Source organism: Nerophis lumbriciformis, linkage group LG07 (genome assembly GCF_033978685.3).
Source record: "Nerophis lumbriciformis linkage group LG07, RoL_Nlum_v2.1, whole genome shotgun sequence".
NCBI classification, from domain to species: Eukaryota; Metazoa; Chordata; class Actinopteri; order Syngnathiformes; family Syngnathidae; genus Nerophis; species Nerophis lumbriciformis.
The window spans coordinates 46538420-46564345 of record NC_084554.2 but is presented as its reverse complement, the minus strand read 5'-3'; the positions used below and the strand labels follow the sequence as shown (position 1 = coordinate 46564345).

General features: G+C 41.5%; 1 protein-coding gene and 1 long non-coding RNA gene across 2 annotated transcripts; one reads left to right on the top strand and one right to left on the bottom strand.

Annotated features, from left to right (window-relative positions):
* Window positions 1-921: 921 nt before the first annotated feature.
* Window positions 922-13155, bottom strand: inhbaa (inhibin subunit beta Aa). The gene is made up of 2 exons (XM_061965042.2): window positions 12415-13155; window positions 922-3526 (listed from the first exon to the last, which is right to left on the bottom strand). Exons 1-2 carry the CDS (start codon window positions 12947-12949, stop codon window positions 2712-2714), a joined length of 1350 nt encoding a protein of 449 aa, XP_061821026.1. The 5' UTR covers window positions 12950-13155; the 3' UTR covers window positions 922-2711.
* Window positions 3485-21092, top strand: LOC133609450 (uncharacterized). Its single transcript, XR_009815710.2, has 4 exons — window positions 3485-3555; window positions 3952-4021; window positions 15592-15657; window positions 20744-21092. It is a non-coding gene; the product is annotated as an uncharacterized lncRNA (long non-coding RNA).
* The last annotated feature ends 4834 nt before the right edge of the window (window positions 21093-25926 follow it).

Below are 25926 nucleotides of genomic sequence, written 5' to 3'. Positions count from 1 at the left end.
TTTTTGCACTTCAATTTTTACAATTATTTACACCATATTTTTATATATTAATTTGTTTTATCACACCGTATTTTTATACACTGAATTTTTTTTACTCTGAATTTTTTTAGACTGAATATTTACACACTGAATTTTTAGACATTGAAATTTTTAGCACTGAATTTTTATTACACTGCAATTTTTTTCACTGAATTTGTTTCACTGAATTTTTTAATGTGAATTTTTTTTGCACTTAATTTCTTACACTGAATTTTTTTAGACTGAATTTTTCTGCACTAAATTTTTTACACTGAATATTTTTGCACTTCAGTTTTTACACTGAACTTTACACTGATTTTTTACACCATATTTTTTATATATAACATTTGTTATCACACTGAATTTTTATCACACCGTATTTTTATACGCTGAATTTTTTTAGACCTAATATTTACACACTGAATTTCTATACATTGAAATTTTCACCACTGAATTTTTATTACACTGCATTTTTTCTCACTGAATTTTTATATACTGAATTTTTTTACACCATATTTTATACATTAAATTTTTTATCGCACTGAATTTTTATCACAGCGTATTTTTATACTTTGAATTCTTTTTACTTTGAATTTTTATGCACTGAAATTTTATTACACTGAAATTTTTCCCACTGAATTTTTTTTACACTGATTTTTTACACCATATTTGTTTATATTACATTTTTTATCACACAAAATTTTTATCACACCATATTTTTATCCACTGAATTTTTTTTACTCTGATTTTTTTTAGACTGAATATTTACACACTGAATTTTTATATATTGCATTTTTATACACAGAATTCTGTTTAACTGACTTTTTACACACAGATTTTGCTCACAATGTTTTATTCAATGAAATTGTCTGCATGATTTAATAATAATTAAAAAAATTCAGTACACAAAATTCAAACGGAAAACATTCAGTTACATTAATTCAGTGTTCAAAATGTAATAAAGAGACAAATTAATCTCCATAAAAGGTTACTATCGGCACATACAGTGTCGGTCAATCTCGATTCTCTGTTTATTTACTGGCACTGCATGTTTGTGAAGAACCAGGCGTCGAATGGCTTGATATACATCCAAATGTGATAATATAGCGGCAATAAGTGAGGAGTTTTGCTGGTCTCAGCTAAAAATGTACGATGTCGTTTCCTGTCATGTTTTTTAATGTCTTTTAAAATAGTGGGACACGTTGTGGAACATCTGGAGGCAGAAAAAAATCAGACGTTTGTGTTTCTTCTTTTAAACTTTAATGTGAAGCAGAAAAGTCCAATAAATTAGATCATAAAATGTCACAAGCACATTTGTACAACAAAGCCATGATTTCCATATTTACAGAATAAAAAATAGGCTTTTTATTCTTCGTCTTTTTTTTGTTGTCGTCGTTCAGTGTCGACAACACAACACTTTTACTCTTTATTTATTAGACTGTGTTTTTATTCATTTTGCTCGGGGGGGCCCGTGAGCATGTCCAAGATGTTGGGAAGAGTAAGAAAGGAGCACAAACAAAACATTTTTGGTGAAATCCTCGAAAATGTCCCTCCGAAAACAGACCGATAGTGTTGGCAGAGAGTAAAGCGTTGTGCGAAACGTGCAGTCGGTAAGGGTTGCATTCTCACCTCATTCCTGTGAGAATCCTGCGTGTGACTGAAGCATTAAGGAGTGGGACTATTCAGAACTCGCTGCATTGTGCTCAAACGACCAACAGGTAGAATTTGTGCGCAGATAATACGGTATCATCTCTTTCTTTTTCGGACTTATCAGGTCTTTTTAGGTCGGCAGTGCATTTTTTCTTCACTCTCGCTTAAAGTGAGGAATGAGGCAAGAATGAACCCAGACCCACTGGAGGAGGAGGGACATAAAGTCAGCTAAACACCAGTCTTTTTCACTTGCCAGCGTCTTCACCTTGTGACACTCATACACATGCACACACACACACACACACACACACACACGAGCCTCTTTGGTGTCTCAAAAGAACTAAAAAGCTGGTGAACGTTTGAGCAGTCCCAATTGTTGCATGGCAGTTAGCTCATCGCTAAGCTAATGTCCGCAGACATTTTTACATTTTAAGACGGGGATCAAACCTTTTGACCTGGAGTCTCGCTATAGTGCAAAAACATTTGTACTCAAATAACAACACATATATAAAAAAAAAACAACACAAATGCAGCTAAACAATAATTATTATTATTATTATTAACATGAACAATAATATTATTAATATATTTAGTGACAGTAAACATTTGAATATCAACAGGGTAACCATGGTAACAGAAGTGTTTGGTTCCAGCAGCCAAGCCAACTTGTTTCATTCAAGTAATCTCAACACACACGCACGCACACACACACACACACACACGCACGCACACACACACATCTTACTTCCTGGTACGTGTACAAAAGAGTGGACAAACAGAAAGGAATAGAAGCTAATACATCAAACATAGTTGCATAGTTTGTTGTGTGTCAGACTCGCCGTCACGCAAGCTCCAACATGGCCTCAGCCACATAAATAGGCCACGCCCACTCCGTTCTTAACAAAAATATATTAATATTCTTTTTTTTTTTTTTTTTCTTCTTCTTCTCTTTGTCTGAAAGTGCCACAAGGACGGAGGAGAGCGACCCCGACGTGACCCGGCACCTGGCTCGGTTCTGACGTCCCCGCGGGGTTCGCCGGCGTCTAGGAGCATCCGCACTCGTCCACGATCATTTTCTGGATGTCCTGCTTGATGATCTTCTGCTCGGCGTTGTAGTAGAGCATGGACATGGCGCGCAGCCGCGTGGGCACGCAGCACGAGCGCGAGTTCTGGAAGGGGCTGTAGCCCCGCATGCGGTACTGGCTGATGACCGACGAGTGGAAGGACAGCGCCGAGCCTGTGATGCTGGTCATGTGGGACGGACACTCGCCCTCGCAGTAGTTGGCGTGGTAGCCGCTCGGTGCGATGATCCAGTCGTTCCAGCCGATGTCTTTGAAGTTGACGTAAAACTGCCGCTTGCAGCAGACGCGCACCTTCCCGTCGCACTCCAGGCCGCGCTTCCTGCGCCGCCGCGCTTCCCCGCCGTCCTCCGGCCGCACCACCGCCATCAGGAAGGGCCGGTGGGATTGTTCCCGTTGGCTGCCGCGCTGAGTCGTGTCCCCGCCGCCGGAGACGAGCACCGGCGTGGCGCCGACGCCGGCGCAGAGCGGACAGGAAACCCTGACGCTTAACTCCGCGCCGTCTGCACGCTCCAGCAGCGCCTGGACCGCCGCCGACACCGGGAAGGTGTGCCAGCCGCTGCGTCGAGTGTCCACCGTTTTCTCCGCCAGGAGGACGTCGTCCTGCGGCGAGGAGGATCCCGCGCCGTGCTGGAGGAGGCGGATGGCGACCTTGGCGCGGCTGCGGTTGTTCTTGGCCAATCGCAGGAAGAGCCACACGTTTGCTTGCTCCACCAGCGACTCCTCGGCGCCGCCGCCATCCTTGGACAGGACGAATGTCACCACATCCCGGGCCTCACCTGAAAGACCGAGGAACAATCAGACGCAGGTAGGTAACCATGGCAACACACACAAGCACTTTGCATTGGTCCCCAAGAGGCCTTCAGGCTCATCAGTGGTCACCTTCTTACATAACAATCTTCTCCTCCCTGCAATGTCCCACTGGTGGGCGTCATGAACACAAATACACAAAGTCCGAGTCACGACTGGGACTTTGGCGGATGTCAGCGACGCTCTGCCGAGTCGTGTGAGAGAGCGTGTGCGGAGGCGGGCCATTAACACAATTTTAGCGGCTATTCGGAGGCGATTATCTCGCTTACATCACAGCCACCGTGCCTCTGTGTTCATTCATTGTCTCTCAGCGGACTCGTGTGCCGCTGTTTGCGGCTTACAAGGAGCGTGTCAGTGAACGCACCGCCTAACCCCTCTCTCCCCCTCTTGCCAGGTCTGACCGAGGCCGGAATGTGCAACGCAGGAAACGCATCTACGTCGGAGCGTCGGCACGGCGTTGTCAGGTAACGACGGCAACTGATGCACATTTACTATGTTTGTCTTGTACTACGCGATCAGACGACCTTGAACGCCTCACTGTGGGAAACATTGCCCACGTGGTAGCATACATCAGGGGTTCTTAACCTTTTTGACCTCAGGGCCTAAAATTACAGAGGGGCCCAAACAAATGTTATGTTGCGCTAATATAAATAAACTAAATAATAACTAAACTGTAAATAAAATTAAAGTGCAAATAAAACAGCTTCACCACTTTAGTCATACTTTTTGCGCTAAAGAAACTTCTCTATGACTTCAGCTCCAGACTTCTTCTGTTTGTTTGAGATTGTCATCACACTGCAAAAAAGAGCTGACCAAATATCAGATGAAAAGACTCGATTTAAGGAAAAAATACTGAAAACTAGTAAAATTATCTGTGAATGCATTTAGTTAATTTTACTTGATAAGACATCTTGAAATTAGATTTGTATACCCAGAAATTAGCAGGACTTTTACACTACGTTCACACTGCGGGGTCGGATGTCCAGTTCGGGTGTTATTGTGGGCCGTTTACATTACAAAAAAAACCCTGAGATTTCTAATGTGAATGCAATCTGACTTGCATGCAGACGTGACATCATGACATCGCACGTACTGCAGTGTTTACGGAAGTAAAAATGGCTTCCACTCTAGTCGGTCTCAGTACTGGCGCATTTGTGGCAATTTCAAGGATTTTGTGCAATCAAAGTCCAAATTTTTTAAAGCTAATTATTTCGCATAGGTAAGTATTTTGGCTTTTGCAGTTTTACGGGATATTTTGCTGTCTGCGGCAAGCAGTCATAATTAATTGTCTATTAATTATGACGCTTATCGGTTTTTGATGATGTTCTGGTCGGATGAATGCGACCTGAGCTTGGCAGCGTCCACATTGAGGACACATCGCATATTAATCCGATTTATATCCACATACGAAAGAGGCCTGGGTCCTACATGAAAAATTCAAAAATTGCACTGTTTACACGGACATGAAATAATTTGATAAATGAATTGACCTGCAGTGAGAACAAGGCCTTAAAGTAGAAATAAATATTTTATTCTGAACAAAACAAGCATTATTCAACATGTAATTCTGTTTTTGTTTTATTTAAAAAAAATTTTTTTTAATTATAGTCAGTCCATGAAAATAACACATAACAATACAATAATAATACATAATACATTTCCAATTCTAAACCGATCCGACCCCAACTTGTAATTCTTAAATAAAACATCCTTGGGATGTTGCAGAATCTTTCAACAACATTTTCTATGTGTCGAAAATCTAAAATATCCTATTTTATTAGTTATTTTCTCAAGTTTAACATTTTTAAACTAGTGAGTAAATTAGTTGGAATTGGGGGTTAAATCATTAAGTCACCAAATGATTCCCGAGCACAGCGCACGCTGCTGCTCACTGCTCCCCTCACCTCCCAAGGGGTGAACATAGGGATGGGGTCAAATGTAGAGGACACATTTCACCACACCTAGTGTGTGTGTGACAATCATTGGAACTTTAACTTAAACTTTAACTTTAAAAATTAAAATATCCTATTTTAATAGTTATTTTCTCAATTTTAACATTTTTAAACTAGTGAGTAAATTTGTAAGGAAATGCAATTTAAAAAGCGCTTTTTACAGATACAAATCACAAAGGTGAATTAAAACAATAATTAAAAAAAACAACAGGGGCAACATCATGAAAGGATACAAATTGGATTAAAAAGATAGTTAAAAGGTTCATTAACCAAAACATTTACTAAAAATATTGGCAAAATATAGTTATAAAGTGTAATTACTAAAGTTATTCATGCTAAAATTAAAGATAAGTATATGGCTCTTAAAACTAGGGACATTTCTAGAAATAACATTTGAAACCTTGGCCAGTGGCAAATAATTTGCATTGTACTGCCACAAGTGGTGGGAAAGTGTATTACAACTGAGTACTGCTGCAGCCCATACGGACCACAGCTGAGAAACACATATTTGGTGGCCCAACAATGGTGCAGAAACACTGGCGCACATGATCGCTTAACTTTTTCAAAAGGCTGAACTCTTGTCAACGTAGCAAGCGGTAGTAAGTCCAACGAGAGTGGACATGGGGGGGTCGAGGTGGGGGCTAACCTTAAGTCAGCGTGCTGGGCGGAGGGTGTTGACCTAAAGCGTGTCCCATTGACCTGACGCAAACGTACAAGCAGCACTTTTTGTGTGTGAGTGTCACACACACACACACACACACACACACACACACACACACACACACATACACACATGTGCAGCAGCAAGGTGATTTATGGCCTTCGCCGCACCAGCAGCGAGCCTCCTTCTAACGTGCTGTCTTGTAAAAATTAGCGCAGCTGAGTGTGATGTGGATCGCACATTTGTCCCTTGTCCTCAATGGAAAACAAGAAAACCACATGAAAAGCATCTTGTTGTTCTTGAGAATCGGAAAGCTGCCATTCCGTTATTGACGACTGTCAGGCTCAAAGGACACAAATGGCTCCAGAGTCGACGCCCTCTCCGCCTTATTGGCACCACATGTGAGTGGACATGCACGCACACACACACACACACACACACACACGTATGTATCCACACACACATTTATGTAAGCAGATACACACGGCAAAAAAAATGCAGGAAAATCCTCCATTAAACAGCTGGTAAACAAAAGTGGCCAGCAGCTTCGCCTGACAAGAGGAATGTCCCAAACGCCAAATTTGCTCTCATCATCTGAGGAAAAGAGGACTCACGCCCGAAACACAACGGAAAAAAACATCCATCTCTCTGCGGCTTATTCATGGTGAGCTTTTCCACTCGGGTGGATCAAAGCACGGAGACAGACGGGATTATTCCCAGACAGGAAAAGAAAAGATGTTTACACTCCTTATGGGGAAGCCACACCCATCACAACCAATCAGCTCAGTCACTTGTCACCTGTCAATCGCTGACCAATAGCAGTCATGTGTGCACATCTGTACTGTACATGTGCATGTATTTGGCCAGCTCAAGTTAGCTTGCCAACTGAGGGCCACAGACTGACAAATCAAATGATGCTGGGGCCATTTTGCTAGATTGGACCTTCAGAATCAGTACAATATATACCGTATTTTTCGGAGTATAAGTTGCACCGGCCGAAAATGCATAATAAAGAAGGAAAAAAACATATATAAGTCGCACTGGAGTATAAGTCGCATTTTTGGGGGAAATTTATTTGATAAAAGCCAACACCAAGAATAGACATTTGAAAGGCAATTTAAAATAAATAAAGAATAGTGAACAACAGGCTGAATAAGTGTACGTTATATGAGGCATAAATAACCAACTGCGAACGTGCCTGCAGTGACGTGCGGTGAGGTTGATGGCTGGTGAGGCACTGACTTCATCACAGTCAGATTTACAAACATATGAACCCTAAAGAGTATCTTATTCACCATTTGATTGGCAGCAGTTAACGGGTTATGTTTAAAAGCTCATACCAGCATTCTTCCCTGCTTGGCACTCAGCATCAAGGGTTGGAATTGGGGGTTAAATCACCAAAAATGATTCCCGGGCGCGGCGCCGCTGCTGCCCACTGCTCCCCTCACCTCCCAAGAGGTGAACAAGGGGATGGGTCAAATGCAGATGACAAATTTCACCACACCTAGTGTGTGTGTGACAATCATTGCTACTTTAACTTAACTTTAACTTTACACATACAAACTGTAGCACACAAAAAGGCACATTTAATTAAAAAAAAGGTTATTATGGTCTTACCTTTACTTATAAGTGCGGGAACAGTGGTGTTCGTGTTGGAGGAGTTGTGAATGAATGAAATATGAAATCTGTGCTGCAGTCTGCAGGTGTACCTAATGTTGTGTCCCTGCAGTCGTTCACGTACGGCTCCTCCGGCGCGAGCATTGTTGTTTTTGCACTTTTTGGCTTCTTGTTAAGTTTTTTTGGGTGGATTCGGTCTTGCACGTGGAGGGTTTGGGTGTGGCTTTGGTTGGTGTGGCGCTCCCGTCGGGGGGTGCAATAACCGGCACCAGGAGGCGGGATTACTGCGAGCATCAGCCAGTGCGTCTTCGCAGCAGTTTTATGATCGCTCAGCACAAGAAATACGTTACACACATACAGTTGTTGACAAAATACACTGTACATTAAATACATCAGCTAACTAAACTATGGAAATGTATAATATAATTCATATAGCAATACGGTCTCACTGCACAGCAGGCCAGCAGTTAGCCGAGTCATTGCGCAATCCATGTTGAGGCATTGAGTGACGTGCCTCAACTGGCTGCTGATCACCGCACCGTCTCTTCTCAGTATTTGAACGGCAAATGTGAAAATTCAGCGATTTTGAATAAAAATAATCTAAAACTGGTGAAGTTAAATGGAAAATAACTTTATAGTATAATCACTGAATACATATAACAATTTAATACATTTTTTTTCTTTTTACATTTTTTTTCTTTCCATGATGGCCTCACCTGCCTCCAGTGACCGCACGTCACTGCGTGCCTGGTATGTTAACGTAACATATTATGGTAAGAGTCATTCAAATAACTAACATATAGAACATGCTATACATTTACCAAACAATCTGTCACTCCTAATCGCTAAATCCCATGAAATCTTATACGTCTAGTCTCTTACGTGAATGAGCTAAATAATATTATTTGATATTTTACGGTAATGTGTTAATAATTTCACACATAAGTCGCTCCCGAGTATAAGTCACACCCCCGGCCAAACTATGAAAAAAAATGCGACTTATAGTCCGAAAAATACGGTAGATGTTTTTTCAAAGAACAAGAAAATGCAATTTTAGTAGAAAGTTCCTGTGAATGCAGAAGAGCCAAAGCCGAACTGAAATGATAAGTTAGCACGCTGGCCAGATGGTGTCAAGGAACCAAAAAATATGAGCAAAATGACATAAAAAAAGCTGGCTTGCTAAAATGCTAACAATTGCATTATTACAGTTAGCATTATTGAAATACCAAAATATATGACACTGAAGTGTCCACCTGCTAAATTAGCTAAAAAGAAGCTAGCATGCTAATGTGGAAATGCTAACTGTTGCATGCGTCAAGTACCAAAATATATTACTCTGAGGTGTTTACTTGAAAACATTGTTTAAAATGCTAGGATGTTAACGCTAGCATGCATCAATTGCCAAAATGTGTATATATGGGTATACCGACAAAATAAGATTTAAAAAAAATCTAGCATACTAAGTCTGTCAAAAAATATTTATTTTAAATGAATCGCGATTCTTATATGTAATGATTCTTAATTGATTTTAAAAAGTTATCAAAAATCGATTTTTTTTTTGAAGAAAAAAAAAAATATTGTAGCTGAGCTGTACCCCAAAAGGAATAAGCGGTAGAAAATGGATGGATATATTTATTATCATTTTTTAATTCATTATTGTTTTTAATCTGTCCTGTCCTGCCTCTGCTCAGTGGCCTAGTGGTTAGAGTGTCCGCCCTGAGATTGGTAGGTCGTGAGTTCAAACCCCGGCCGAGTCATACCAAAGACTATAAAAAAAAATGGGACCCATTACCTCCCTGCTTGGCACTCAGCATCAAGGGTTGGAATTGGGGGTTAAATCACCAAAAATGATTCCCGGGCGCGGCCACCGCTGCTGCTCACTGCTCCCCTCACCTCCCAGTGGGTGGTCAAGGGTGATGGGTCAAATGCAGAGAATAATTTCGCCACACCTAGTGTGTGTGTGACAATCATGGGTACTTAACTGTAGATGTTCATATCTGCTGTACAGATTTACTTTAGAAGTTGTTGCCTTATTTTTATTTGACTTTATTAAATGTTTGGGTAGAATTTTATGAAGCAAAACTAGTTTTCTTTGACGTAATATGGACATTTATCAGAGCTGCTTATCTATTTTATGGAGGAAAGTGTTGAACCATAGAACTGGAACCTCCTTCTGAATCGATTTGTTACCCCCAAGAATCGAATCGAATCATGTGTTGCCCAAAGATTCACAGCTCTAATACTAACGTGAGCATTAGTGATGTCCGATAATGGCATTTTGCCGATATCCGATATTCCGATCTTGACCAAACCCTTAATTACCGATACTGATATCAACCGATACCGATATCAACCGATACTGATATATACAGTCGTGGAATTAACACATTATTATGCCTAATTTGGACAACCAGGTATGGTGAAGATAAGGTCCTTTTAAAAAAAAAAAAAAAAAGAATAAGATAAATAAATTAAAAACATTTTAAAAACAGTTACATAGAAACTAGTAATTAATGAAAATGAGTAGGCTCCAGCGCCCCCCGCGACCCCAAAGGGAATAAGCGGTAGAAAATGGATGGATGGATGGAGTCAAATTAACTGTTAAAGGTTAGTACTATTAGTGGACCAGCAGCACGCACAATCATGTGTGCTTACGGACTGTATCCCTGCAGACTGTATTGATATATATTGATATATAATGTAGGAACCACAATATTAAAAACAGAAAGAAACAACCCTTTTGTGTGAATGAGTGTGAATGAGTGTGAATGGGGGAGGGAGGTTTTTTGGGTTGGTTCACTAATTGTCAGTGTATCTTGTGTTTTTTATGTTGATTTAATAAAAAAATAAAAAAAACGATACCGATAAAAAAAAAAAACGATACCGATAATTTCCGATATTACATTTTAAAGCATTTATCAGGCAGGCCGATATTATCGGACATCTCTAGTCAGCATGCTAACAGGCATTTGTGAATTAACAACATATTTATGCTGACGTTTATACCTTGTAAAAATGAACAAAAAAACTAGCATGCTAATATTAAAATGCTAACGATCGTGCCGCGCTTTGTTAAAGAAAGAGTTATTGGCCGCACTTTGGACACCCCTGTGCTAAGCTAATGAACCCCCGCGTCCTGCCCGAGGCTCGAACCTGGGTCTTCACATTGAAAACGAGAGTGCTAGGCATCGAGCTAAAAGGATCACGTTGTCAGCTCATTGGAGTGAAGTCGCCATGATGCTGCCATCTGTCATGATGCTAAGCTAACGTGAAAGGTCATGCAGGGACAGACTCATCTCAGAAGGACACAACACAGATGTCTCACTGTGACTGCTTTCCCAGAAACCGCACACGCCCTCCGAACCTGGGCTAAGTTCACCTGCGTGCCCGCCGTCTAAACGAGACACATAATAACGTGAAACCGTCGACGAGAGCCACGCCCCCACCTGTGCCTGCTCGCATCTGGTTGCTCAAGAAGCCTAAAGACCACTGTCAACGTCTGCTACGAGCGAGTCGTGGCCACAGCTATCGAACATCTTTGGCAGCCGCTCCACATCAAAACATCCAAACAACCCAGTCGCGCAGGAAGCCCGCTGGCGTCACAGGAAGTGAGCTGTGGCGTGAGAAAGAGAACGCCAAAGGAAGGGAAAAGATAGAAGCAGGTCAGCAGGCTGATGGGCAAAGAAGATGGCCAGTTCATTTTTTTTTCCCTCCCTGGAGGGTTGCTAGTTTGCATCCCAGCTGAGGAGCAACAATGGGCGTCTATGGGCCGGCCAACATGGGCGACATGGAGCAGCTCAGAGATGAAAGTGCTCTGTGGAATGTCGCTAATGATGTGTTCAATTAAGTCCAATTAGCCTAATTGTCCTCTGTGTGCCGGGCGGACACGGCCCAGCAAAGACCAGAAGGACTGACACACACATATTTTGTGAGTGACCCGCTAAACGGGACGTCCACGCCGCCGCCAAGAATCCAGTCGTCTCTCCTCCCAATTAATTACCGAGTCCCTGAACGCATCACTTGTCCCCGACAAAGACACTGGGTGCAAAGTATTCTCACGGCGGGTTGTGTTCAAGTGCACAACAACAACAAAACTTTTTTTTTTCTTTTTTTTTTTTTAATATCCGCTTCTATTTAAAGCTCCTCACATCAAACACACGCTTAGCAGTGGCCAGAGATGTTTGAAGTACGGCGCCCTCCAGTGGGGAGTTTGAGCACGACTACTAAAGCGTAGCGCCCGTCTCGGGAACTTGAAGCCGACAGAGACCGTGTCAGCGCGCGCGTTAGCAGCACTTAGCATACAGGTAGCTTGTTTGGAGTCCAGGGTGCACCCTAAGCCTGCTTTTGCAGTTGGGGGTCAAAGGTCAACACCTGTTCTCCACCTGAGTGTTTTGATGTTTCAGTGTCCCCCCCCACACACACACACAAATCTATGTGTTTAAGTGGATAATGAAGTATTCTTAGAAAACAGCAGGAGGTGATTACACACTTACTGTGTGTGTGTGTGTGTGTGTGTGTGTGTGTGTGTGTGTGTGTGTGTGTGTGTGTGTGTGTGTGTGCGCCGCCCACCTGCTTAATTCCACCTGCATATCCACATTCATACTCGCTCTCGCACACACTCACTCACCAGCCTCGGCGAAGGTGATAATCTCCGTCGTGTCTTGCGCGTCGTCGTCTCGCATCCGAGTCGCCGCCGCCGCCGCTCCACCTCCCCCCCCTCCTCCTGCACCACCGCCCCCCCGACCTCCCCGCCTTCTCCCCTCGGTCTCCCCCTCGATGTGCACGCTGCCGTCCTCGGCGACGCGGCCCACGTGCAGCTTGCGCAGGGCGTTGAGGAGGGCGGCGCGCGGCACGGGTCGAGTGATGTTGGGCCGGTCCTGGAGGTGCAGCATGTTGAGGATGTGCCTCTTCACCGCCTCCACCACATCCGGCTGCGCCTCCTCCTCTTCCCCGTGACCCGCCGCGTCGTCCTCCGCCGCCGCCGGACCCCCCTCGCTCCTGCGCATCCTGGCCAGGGCGCAAGAGGGACAGTGGGCGCCGGAGGCGGAGTCGGGCTGCCGATGAGGGTAGACCGTCAGGGAGCGCGGCGTCAGGTCCGAGGACGAGCGGCAGCTCTGGAGCAGCAGCAGGACGGCGCAGCCGAGCAGGGCGAAGGCGGACATGGTGGCGGGAAGACTCAAGTTGAGAGTCTGGCAAGTTTGGAGAGTGAAAAGTTCCGGGAAAAAGTGTGAGAGAGGAAACGCGTGGTCGCGGCGGTGCTGCTGATTCAGGGACAGATGGCGGCACGGCGTGGAGGCGGGACGAGAAAGAAGACAAAGAAGATGAATGAAAGCTGCAGGAGCGACTGAAGTTATTCCACTTCCTCTCCTCTTCCTTCTCAGCTGAATGGATCCTTGGCGCACTAGTTGAATGCTTTGAGCCCGGTAGGCGGGGCCTCACTCTCTCTCCTCGCTGCTCTTGTCCCTGGCCGCCTCCCACTGTTGTTAGACCTCCATCTCCGTCGCTCTCTCTCTTTCTGACTCACAACTTTTACCTTCTCTCTTTCTTTCCCAACACACCCCTCAAGCACCCCCCACCTCCTTCCCAAGCCCCCCCCCAATCTGCCGTCTGAACTTCTGCGACGACATCGTCTGACTCTCCCCGTCTGTCCGTCTGCGTTTATTTAGTGTGACATCATCTTTCCTGTGTCTGCATCGGTGGCAGTGGAATATGTGCTCGAGGCAGACGGCCACCCACCTTGACCTGCCATCGAGCCCTGAGTGAAGCCATTAGCATTGATGCTAACATGCTGTACATTCCATACAGTACTCACTGATGTTCTGTGAGGCACAGGTGGTTCTGGTCAAAGGGGAACAAGTGTCGGCCGTCTTTAACAGAGTCTTTCAGTAAAATGGCAGCGTTTGTTTGGGGCAATTTTGCCGATCAGTCACAATCTTTATGTAAGATAAGAACACGTTTTTCTTTTTTTTATGCATTCTAAATCGTAACTAAAGCTACCGGTAATAATGGAGGTAATGGCTATAAAGCGCTCTAAAAACATCCAAAAGCCTCTATCAACGTTTTATATACATGCTGTAAGTATATATGTAATGGAGTAACATGTAATATTTACGTATGTTTCTAATTTTAAGCATATGGCGGCGTAATAATTTCACAAAGAAGCATCACAACGTTCACTTTTCCCTTCAACAACAACACTTCTAGTTATGGCAGACTCCATGAGAGACAACAAAGACTACTCTAGGACAAATGATGATCCAGAAACTTAGATTTTTGAGCCTGAATGTATGGAGGATGATCTACAAATTTTAGAACAGTCAGGGGCGCCGCTAGGGATTTTGGGCCCCATGAAAAGAATCTTTACAGGGCCCCCAACGCAGTGTCATTATTTTTTCTGTATTATAATTTCATCATCATTAGGGGCCTCTCTGGGCCCCCCTCCATCATGGGCCCCTAGAATCCGTCTCCTTTACCCCCTTTTTTCGGCGCCCTTTGAGAACATTGGTTCTTAACCTTGTTGGAGGTACCGAACCCCACCAGTTTCATATGCACATTCACCGAACCCTTTTTTTAGTGAAAAATAAAATGTTTTATTTTTATTTTTTTTCAAATTCAAGACAAAGTTATATGTTTTTTTTACTAGTGCACAAAATGAACCGTGCATGAACATCACCTTGTTCAAAGAACAAAACCAACACAGTGCATGAACTCACAACTATTTACACACCTGCAAATCAGATGGAAAATTAGAGGGAACATTGTTTGGGGGTATCCAAAATACTTAGACTTAGACTTCCTTTTTATTGTCATTCAAATTTTAACTTTACAGTTCAGATACACCGATAGGGAGAAGTTTGTATTTACACGATTGATTGTAATGCGGACGCTGTATCGATCCGTTGTGGTGAAGAAGGAGCTGAGCCGGAAGGCAAAGCTCTCAATTTACCGGTCGATCTACGTTCCCATCCTCACCTATGGTCATGAGCTTTGGGTTATGACCAAAAGGACAAGATCACGGGTACAAGCGGCCGAAATGAGTTTCCTCCGCCGGGTGGCAGGGCTCTCCCTTAGAGATAGGGTGAGAAGCTCTGCCATCCGGGGGAAGCTCAAAGTAAAGCCGCTGCTCCTCCACATCGAGAGGAGCCAGATTAGGTGGTTCGGGCATCTGGTAAGGATGCCACCCGATCGCCTCCCTCGGGAGGTGTTTAGGGCACGTCCGACCGGTAGGAGGCCACGGGGAAGACCCAGGACACGTTGGGAAGACTGGGGACTGGGAACGCCTCGGGATCCCCCGGGAGGAGCTGGACGAAGTGGCTGGGGAGAGGGAAGTCTGGGCTTCCCTGCTTAGGCTGCTGCCCCCGCGACCCGACCTCGGATAAGCAGAAGAAGATGGATGGATGGATGGATTGATTGAAACTTTTATTAGTAGATTGCACAGTACAGTACATATTCCGTACATTTGACCACTAAATGGTAACACCCGAATAAGTTCTTCAACTTGTTTAATTAAATAGGGGTCCACGTTAATCAATTCATGAGTCTGTTGTGTCTTGACCGCTGCGGCGGAGGCTCTGCCGAACCCCTGAGGCCGACTCACCGAACCCCTAAGGTTCGATCGAACCCAGGTTAAGAACCACTGTTTTAGAAGCTGTGTGCTAATCAGATCCAGCTTTAGTGAAACACTAAGTGGCATGTAGCTAAACAAGAAATACAAACTGCGAACATAATAAAACAATCACTTACTGTACAATGTCTGCTCTCAGTGGGATGCCGACTAATGGGATGTTGATATCTTCCTGTTTAGATGAAGAAGTTGAACATCAAAGTTGACCAACTTCTCGGTGTATGTCCACAACCTTCTACTGTCCAGGTGAGAGACCAGAAAAAAAAACCTTTGCAACAACAGCACATATAAACACGTTACGCCACACAAAAACGATTATATGTTCCAAATAATCTCAAAATGTGTTGGAAGATTTTGATGATGTAAGTCTGTTTCACAGGATTCTGTCTGGTTTGACACTCGGTACCGAACGAGAACGTCGACGAGACGTTGGAAAAGCCACCAGACGTCTGCTGCGACGTCATCGGGGCGTAAAGGTTTACATTTTTGCGTGACTCGCCACTCGTCTACACGCTCTCTCAGACATCGCGCCCCGTGGCGTCTTTTTTAGTCATGGAGGCCTCAAAGACGAAGCGTAATGCACGACGTGTGTTGTGAGGCAGGGCGAGTCAGAACACGCGAGAAGGCAACTCGGGCTTTCCTCTCTCCCTGTTCATGTTTGCCCTCAAATACTAACAGTGTGGCAACTTTACTCTTTGACCTCTGACCTTCTCTGGTTCTGCTTCTGAATGCAGATGAAAGTACGCCATCTAGGGGATGTAAGCTGTCGTCTCCACCCGTCACATTGTGCTGAGAGAACTGGATAGCTGGTAGTGTAGTGTTTCACATGGCTGGCCTGCATGGAGCTCACAGGTGTCAAGCTCAAGGCCTGGGGGCCAAACCTGGCCCGCCATTGGCCTGCCATGTAATTTTATGTGGACCGTTCCATTATTTATGTGGCCTGCACATAACATTTGTGGTCCGCCACATTACATTTACATGGTCCGCCACAATATCTTACGTGGCCTGCCAAATTATTTGATCTGGTCTGCCAAATTATTTAACAAGGCGGCCAGATATAGCAGTTAATGTGACCCGCCATGTCATTTAATGTGTTCAGCTACATCATTAATTTATGTGGCCTGGCATGTCATTTTATGTGGGCCAAAACATTATTTTATGTGGCTTGCCACTTCATTTTATGTGGCTTGCCACTTCATTTTATGTGGCTTGCCACATCATTTATGTAACCTGCCTTATCATTTATTTGGTCCGCCACAGGCTACTACATCATTTATGTGGTGTGTCGCATTATTTTATGTGACCCGCCGTGTCATTCAATTACTTTATGTGGCCTGCCATAAAATGTATTTGGCTCGTCACATAATTTTTCATATGGCCTACCACATCATTTATGTGTCCGCCACATAACATTTATGTGGTCCGCTACGATATCTTACGTGGCCTTCCAAATTATTTGATGTGGTCCGCCACATTATTTAACAAGACGACCAAATATATCATTTAATGTGACGCGCGATATCATTTAATGTGTTCAGTTACAACATTTTATTTGGCCTGTCATATAATTTTTTTGTTCCGCCACTTTATTTTATGTGGCCTGCCATATCATTTATATGGCCTGCCACACCATTAATTAGCCTGCCTCATTTATGTGATCTGCCACATTATTTTATGTGACCTGCCATAAAATGTATCTGGTCCGCCACAATATTTTTTACATGGCCTACCACATCATTTATGTGGTCCGCCACATTATTTATGTGGCCTACCACATCATTTATATGGTCTGCCACTTTATTTTATGTGGCCTACCATATCATTTATGTGGTCTGCCCCGTTATTTTATGTGACTCGCCATATCATTTAATGTGGTTTGCTACATTTTTTTATGTGACCTGCCATAAAATGTATCTGGTCTGCCACATTAATTTTTACAGGGCCTACAACATAATTTATGTGGTCTGGTCCGTCACATTGTTTTATGTGGTCTACTACATCATTTATGTGGTCTGCCACATTATTTTATGTGGCCTGCCATAAAATGTATCTGGTCCGCCACAATGTTTTTTACATGGCCTACCACATCATTTATGTGGTCCGCCACATTATTTATGTGGCGTACCACATCATTTATATGGTCTGCCACAATATTTTATGTGGCCTACCACATCATTTATGTGGTCCGCCACATTATTTATGTGGCCTACCACTTCATTTATATGGTCTGCCACATTATTTTATGTGGCCTGCCATATCATTTATGTGGTCTGCCCCGTTATTTTATGTGACTCTTCATATCATTTAATGTGGTTTGCTACATTTTTTTATGTGACCTGCCATAAAATGTATCTGGTCTGCCACATTAATTTTTACAAGGCCTACAACATAATGTATGTGGTCCGGTCCGTCACATTGTTTTATGTGGCCTACTACATCATTTATGTGGTCTGCCATAAAATGTATCTGGTCCGCCACAATATTTTTTACATGGCCTACCACATCATTTATGTGGTCCGCCACATTATTTATGTGGCCTACCACATCATTTATGTGGTCTGCCACATTATTTTATGTGGCCTGCCATATCATTTATGTGGCCTGCCACACCATTAATTAGCCTGCCTCATTTATGTGATGTGCCACATTATTTTATGTGACCTGCCATAAAATGTATCTGGTCCGCCACAATATTTTTTACATGGCCTACCACATCATTTATGTGGTCCGCCACATTATTTATGTGGCCTACCACATCATTTATATGGTCTGCCACATTATTTTATGTGGCCTGCCATATCATTTATGTGGTCTGCCCCGTTATTTTATGTGAGTCTTCATATCATTTAATGTGGTTTGCTACATTTTTTTATGTGACCTGCCATAAAATGTATCTGGTCTGCCACATTAATTTTTACAAGGCCTACAACATAATTTATGTGGTCCGGTCCGTCACATTGTTTTATGTGGCCTACTACATCATTTATGTGGTCTGCCATAAAATGTATCTGGTCCGCCACAATATTTTTTACATGGCCTACCACATCATTTATGTGGTCCGCCACATTATTTATGTGGCCTACCACATCATTTATATGGTCTGCCACATTATTTTATGTGGCCTGCCATATCATTTATGTGGCCTGCCACACCATTAATTAGCCTGCCTCATTTATGTGATGTGCCACATTATTTTATGTGACCTGCCATAAAATGTATCTGGTCCGCCACAATATTTTTTACATGGCCTACCACATCACTTATGTGGTCCGCCACATTATTTATGTGGCCTACCACATCATTTATATGGTCTGCCAAATTATTTTACGTGGCCTGCCATATCATTTATGTGGTCTGCCCCGTTATTTTATGTGACTCGCCATATCATTTAATGTGGTTTGCTACATTTTTTTATGTGACCTGCCATAAAATGTATCTGGTCTGCCACATTCATTTTTACAAGGCCTACAACATAATTTATGTGGTCCGGTCCGTCACATTGTTTTATGTGGCCTACTACATCATTTATGTGGTCTGCCATAAAATGTATCTGGTCCGCCACAATATTTTTTACATGGCCTACCACATCATTTATGTGGTCCGCCACATTATTTATGTGGCCTACCACATCATTTATATGGTCTGCCACATTATTTTATGTGGCCTGCCATATAATTTATGTGGTCTGCCCCGTTATTTTATGTGACTCGCCATATCATTTAATGTGGTTTGCTACATTTTTTTATGTGACCTGCCAAAAAAGGTATCTTAATTTTTACAAGGCCTACAACATAATTTATGTGGTCCGGTCCGTCACATTGTTTTATGTGGCCTACTACATCATTTATGTGGTCTGCCACATTATTTTATGTGGCCTGCCATATCATTTACGTGGTGTGCCACATTGTTTAATTGGCCTACCACATGTTTTATGAGGTCTGCCACATTATTTTATTATACCTGCCACATTATATAATGTGGCCTGCGAAAGGCTGGAATTTCTGGCTAAATATATTTGTTCTTTCAATTTTAACCAAAAAATGTATTGCATGCAATTGTATACAGTATGTTCTACACTTTAATATTGATTAATTAATCAGATAGTTTACAGTGGTTGGTAGAGCGGCCGTGCCAGCAACTTGAGTGTTCCAGGTTCAATCCCCACTTCCGCCATCCTAGTCACTGCCGTTGTGTCCTTGGGCAAGGCACTTTACCCACCTGCTCCCAGTGCCACCCACACTGGTTTAAATGTAACTTAGATAATGGGTTTTATTATGTTTAGCACTTTGAGTCACTAGAGAAAAGCGCTATATAAATATAATTCACTTCACCTAACTTCACTTCAAAAAATAAATACTTTAATATCTGCTCATCACCTTGACTTACGATTTCAAAGCATGTTATCCATCAAAGAGAGATGCTTATGCAAATTGTGTAACGAGGCTTCTATAGTAATATATTCATTTATATTCACTGTAACAAGCGGCCCTTGAAGGACACCATAATTACGACGTGGCCCTCAATGAAAATCCTGATTTAGCTTGTGTGGGATTCAAAGCTGTGAGCTTCATTGGAAAGGTTGGATCACATCATCGGTGACTTCCTGTCAAGGAGCTGTCGGGAAGATCCCCGAGTGACTCGATTTTGGAAGAAAAGAAAAGTTGACGTGTCACAACTTCCTGTGGTAAAATTCCCTGCTAGCTCACGGTGGAGGAGGGCGGTGCCACGGATACTGACCAGTCATCACGTGCACTCATGGCGACCGCAGACTGGTGATCTCGGTTACCAGACAACACTCCTGTGTGTGTGTGTGTGTGTTGGGGAAAAGCTTGTGAGGTCAGTGTGTGTCCACGCCAAAGCGCCATATGCAAAGTGTCCAAAGGCGGGCAGGAAATAATGGGAGACAGCCAGAGGGGAGGAGGCGGGAGAAGGATGCGGTTTCCCAGCCGGACTTTGTGACTCCAACAAGTTCCCTCCTGGTTCTGCTCAATGTGAACTTGCAGAGGCCTTGTTTGATCCCATCACCTGACTGAGCTCCTTTGTCCTGCTCACACACACATACACACACTTCTGGCGAAATGTGTGTGTGTGTTCTGTGGCTGCTGATTCAGCGTTTCATCAAACACAAACATTTAACTACTTCAGATTGTTTCTCTTCCCAGAAGATTGTGACGTGTTTTTCTCTCCGTGAAGTGCTTGAGTGCACGCTTGGAGTTCTTCGTCATCGCTTCCTTTTATTTTGAAAAACTTGCTGATGCCAATGAACTCTTTCTCTTGCTTTGCATGTCATGTCTCCTCCCTTCATCGCCATCGCCGGGACGACGTCAACAAGATGGCAGCCTGATGACGCATTTTGAAGTGAGAGTGACACAAACACTACACACAGGTGTGACTCCACCAAGGGCCACATACTGAAAAGTTGAAGTATGTGGGAACCATTTTGATAAAGACAAAACTTTGTTTTATAGGTGACATAGTATATTATTATGATTACTTAGTATCAAAACTTTTTTTTTTCACATTAAGCTAAATTGCTTGCTGTTGGTATTTCTAACAAAATGTTGTGAGCCTGTTTTTGTAAGAATATACCGGTAATAATGATAGTAATAATAATATGAACGATAATAATAATAATTATACGATTGTGTAACTGCACATTCGGGCGGAAGGCGGCGTATACTCTGGACAAGTCGCCACCTTATCACAGGGCCAACACAGATAGACAGACAACATTCACACTCACATTCACACACTAGGGCCCATTTAGTGTTGCCATTTAACCTGTCGCCAGGTGCGAGAACATTCAAACTCCACACAGAAAGACCCTGATCCCAGGACCTTCTTATTTCTTATTGTGAGGCACACGCACTAACCCCTGTTCCGCCGTATATACAGTATATATGTATACGTATATATATATGTATACATATACATACATATATATGACACAAACTACACTTTGTCATATATATATATATATATATATATATATATATATATATATATATATATATACAAAGAGTATATATATTGACAGAGTATATATATTGACAAAACTGTGTCAGCTTTGTGTTATATGTGACAAAATATATTTGTATTAGTATTAAAATGCATGATTATTTTTTATTGTATTTAATGTTTTATTTTTATGATTTTTTTTTTTATTTTTAAAAATGTTTTAACTTAACGGTAAAAAAAAATTTTTTTTTATTTTTTTAAGTATCAACATTTCTGCTTATTCTCATTACATTGTATCTTTTCACTCTTTTATCTCACATTTTCACAGATTTTCCCGACAATTATTTTTTATTGTATTTAATGTTTTATTTTTATGATTTTTTTTAATTTTTCATTTTTTTTTAACTTAACGATGATCATTTTTTTAATTTTATTTTTTTAAGTATCAACATTTCTGCTTATTCTCATTAAATTGTATCTTTTCACTCTTTTATCTCACATTTTCACAGATTTTCCCGACAATTATTTTTTATTGTGTTTAATGTTTTATTTTTATGATTTTTTTTCATTTTTAATTTTTTTTTAACTTAACGGTAATCATTTTTTTTATTTTATTTTTTTAAGTATCAACATTTCTGCTTATTCTCATTACATTGTATCTTTTCACTCTTTTATCTCACATTTTCACAGATTTTCCCGACAATTATTTTTTATTGTATTTAATGTTTTATTTTTATGATTTTTTTTCATTTTAAATTTTTTTTTAACTTAACGATAATCATTTTTTTATTTTATTTTTTTAAGTATCAACATTTCTGCTTATTCTCATTACCTTGTATCTTTTCACTCTTTTATCTCACATTTTCACAGATTTTCCCGACAATATGCTGCAGGCCAACAAAACAACATTTGAGCTGTGGGCCGCAAATTATTTCAAACGTTTAGCTTTTTCTCATTACATTATGTATTTTTGCTCTTTTTTTTAACATTTCAACTGTTTTTCCGACAATATGTTACGGGCCAAATAAACTCGAGCTGCGGGCTGCATATGGACCCCCGGGCATCACTTTGGACACACCGAGACTACGTCAAGGTGTCGTTTGCGTTCATTTTTCTCTGTTAGTCAACACAGAGGAATTCCCTGTCTCACCTGCTTGTTGTGTGTGACATTGAAGAAATATCAACTTCCTGTAGAATTATATGTGGGCTGAAAATGGTCCACTGGCCGCTTTTTGGACACCCCTATGCTAATTACAAATGGCTTTTAAGCCGGATCTTGTGGAGCCGTTCCTTTAAAAGAGTCGTTTAAAAAACTGTCTCTGTATTTTTAGGGGTGTGACATCGAACGATTCGATCCAATTTCTATTCCGGGGGTGACAATTGGATTCCGAATTGATTCTCGATACAACACAATTCTCGATTCAGACACGATTCTCTCAATGTATTATTTGGTATAATAATTACAATTAAACTTTTCCAAAACTGGGTACAGGTTAGAAAAGCCCCTTCAGATTGAATAAAGATGGCCTAAGAAATATATTTTCAAAAATGTATTATTTTTTTATGGATTTTTTAAAATTAAGAATCGGATTAATAAGAATCGCATTTCGGGTGTGAATTGATTTTTTTTTTGCACCCCTAGTTATTATAGTTCTTTTTTTGACTGTTTTTTCGCAACTAAATAACCACTGGTAGCCGTTAGAAGATAAGATGTGAATCAGTATAATTTAAATGTACACAAATATTACTGTATTGGTAAGAAATATTCTGAAATATTGGCAATAATTATACTTATTTTTTGTTTTTACTGTAAATATTCCTCAAGGCGGTCCAAGATGCCCATGATTTGACAGCGATGTCACTATTTAGAATTTTCCCTAACCTAAAGAACTTAGTAGCATTTTAATAATACAAATAAAAATACACAAAACAAGCAAATGTATACATCTATATAAAAGTGTAAATAAAGTTAGAATAAAATTAGTAGGGATGCACAATAAAGGAATTCTTATCTGAATCGTGAGTCTTATTCTTTCCGATTCATTAATTTAAAAAATCGATTAAAAAAAAAAGAAATTTAAATCAAAACAAGAATCTAATTTTAAAAATAAGTTTAGGTCAGATCCATGCAACCCTAAATAGCTTTTTTTAACCTGTAACCATTTTTGGAAAAGTGTCATTATTATACCAAATAATATATTGTGAGAATCCGTTTGAATCAAGAAACGATTCTGAATCGAATCTTCACCCTAGGGTTTCCAAGTATTCACACTCCAATAGTTTGGTTTAGTACTGTTTTGAAAAAGTTTCACTATAATTATTATACCAAATAATACATTGCGAGAATCGGTTTGAATCGAGAATCGTGTTGAGAGTAGATTCTGAATCGAATCGTCACCCCGTGAATCGGATTGAATCGTAAGTGCCCAAAGATTCACACTAATAATTAGCACATAATAAAAAATGTAAATGCAAAATTGTACGACCTTATCTCGTGTGTACGCTTGACCTACATCAGAAAAATTAACCCAAAAAGTGAATCCAAATAAAAAAGACTAACTCCCGTATTTTCCAGGATATATTGCGCACCTGTATTTAGCTTGACTATTTAGTTTGTAGATGTTTATTTGCATTTATTTCCCAACAGTGTCTGTAACACGGCAGTAAAACGGATGATCAAACAAAACAGAAGTCATCATCATGGACCCACTAGCTCACCAATCAGCTAAACAGACTCAATAACTCGATGGTGACGTTTTGGTAAATTTACAAAATTGAAACCTTACAAAAAAATACCATTGTAAGTTAATAATACTAACACAGACACTTGTAAACGTGTTAGCATATTCGCTAATGCTAACGACGCTAGCTTAATTACATTACAATAGCACATACAAGTATGCATGAAAACACTCCGACAGACATCACACATGGGACGGTTTAGTAAGTAAGAATAGTTTTAGTTGGATTGTAAACTTTACAAACATTGCTGGGAGTGATGAATGAAGAATCCTTTCGAGCAAAAACGCTGTGGACGGCACAAAGCAGGAAGTACATTTTCAACTCGCAGCACCTGCAGTGAGCGAACTTGTCATAAAAAGATGGCGCCTTAGCACAAACAATAACACACCTTTTCAGTGTCTCTGTCTGTGTTATATGAAAAGTATTTGTTGAAAACAAAACATTATGGCTGTCAGCGAAGAAAAATCAATAAATTAGCAGCACCGTTTTATAAATCGCAGGGTTCAAAGTGTGGGAAAAAAGTAGCAGCTCATAATCCGGAAAATACGGTAAATAAAATAAAAATAGATAAACAAAAAAAAGTAGTATTATTATTATTTTTATGTTTCATGTTTTAGTCCAGGTGCCAGTCGGGTGACAATGTGTCTGAGTGCAAATCGGTTATCATTGTTGGTCTAAAACGGGGGTCGGCAACCCGCGGCTCTAGAGCCGCATGCGGCTCTTTAGCGCCGCAGTAGTGGCTCTCTGGAGCTTTTTCAAAAATGTATGAAAAATGGAAAAAGATGAGGGGGAAAAATATATTTTTTGTTTTAATATGGTTTCTGTAGGAGGACAAACATGACACAAACCTCCCTAATTGTTATAAAGCACACTGTTTATATTAAACATGCTTCACTGATTCAAGTATTTGGCGAGCGCCGTTTTGTCCTACTAATTTTGGCGGTCCTTGAACTCATCGTAGTTTGTTTACATGTATAACTTTCTCCGACTTTCTAGGACGTGTTTTATGCCACTTCTTTTTCTGTCTCATTTTGTCCACCAAACTGTTAATGTTGTGCGTGAATGCACAAAGGTGAGTTTTGTTGATGTTATTGACTTGTGTGGAGTTCTAATCGGGCATATTTGGTAACTGCATGACTGCAAGCTAATCGATACTAACATACTATTTAGGCTAGCTATATGTACATATTGCATCATTATGCCTCATTTGTAGGTATATTTGAGGTCATTTAGTTTCCTTTATGTGCTCTTAATTCAATGTATATCTCATGACACACTATCTGAATGTAATATGGCTTTTAATTTTTTGTGGCTCCAGACAGATTTGTTTTTGTATTTTTAGTCCAATGTGGCTCCTTCAACATTTTGGGTTGCCGACCCCTGGTCTAAAAGAACCAATCAAAAGACTCGACTCGTTCATGAACGTCACATCTCTCATGCTAACCACACAGGCCACCGTGCTGCGTTACGCAAGTGGCCCAGCGCGGGGATCTCCCCTTGTTTATTTAGTGTAGCTGTTTCCATGACGACCAGAAGTTTCAACACCCGGAAGACGCCAGCAGATGTGGCTAGAAAAGGAGCTTTTCCAGTGTGATGCACTGCGGCGTGTCCGGTAGCCTGTAATTATCGCAAATTAAAAGCCGCAATAATGATGTCACGGATGAGCTGACTGGGGCGTTTTTTTAACGAGCCGGGAGTGAGACCGCGTCCTCGTTTGCAGCCAATCGGAGCGGGCGATGTCGCCGTCTGACCTGTGCCCTCGCCGTTAATCAGAAGCAGGTGTGCGCATCGTTAACGAGGAAGCGAGGAACAGGA

Bases quoted from the DNA above. Each gene is read 5' to 3' on its own strand.
- inhbaa (XM_061965042.2), bottom strand. From the start codon at position 12,949: ATGTCCGCCTTCGCCCTGCTCGGCTGCGCCGTCCTGCTGCTGCTCCAG. The intron at 3,527-12,414 runs GTGAGTGAGTGT...TCGGTCTTTCAG, and splicing joins TATCACCTTCGCCGAGGCTG to GTGAGGCCCGGGATGTGGTG.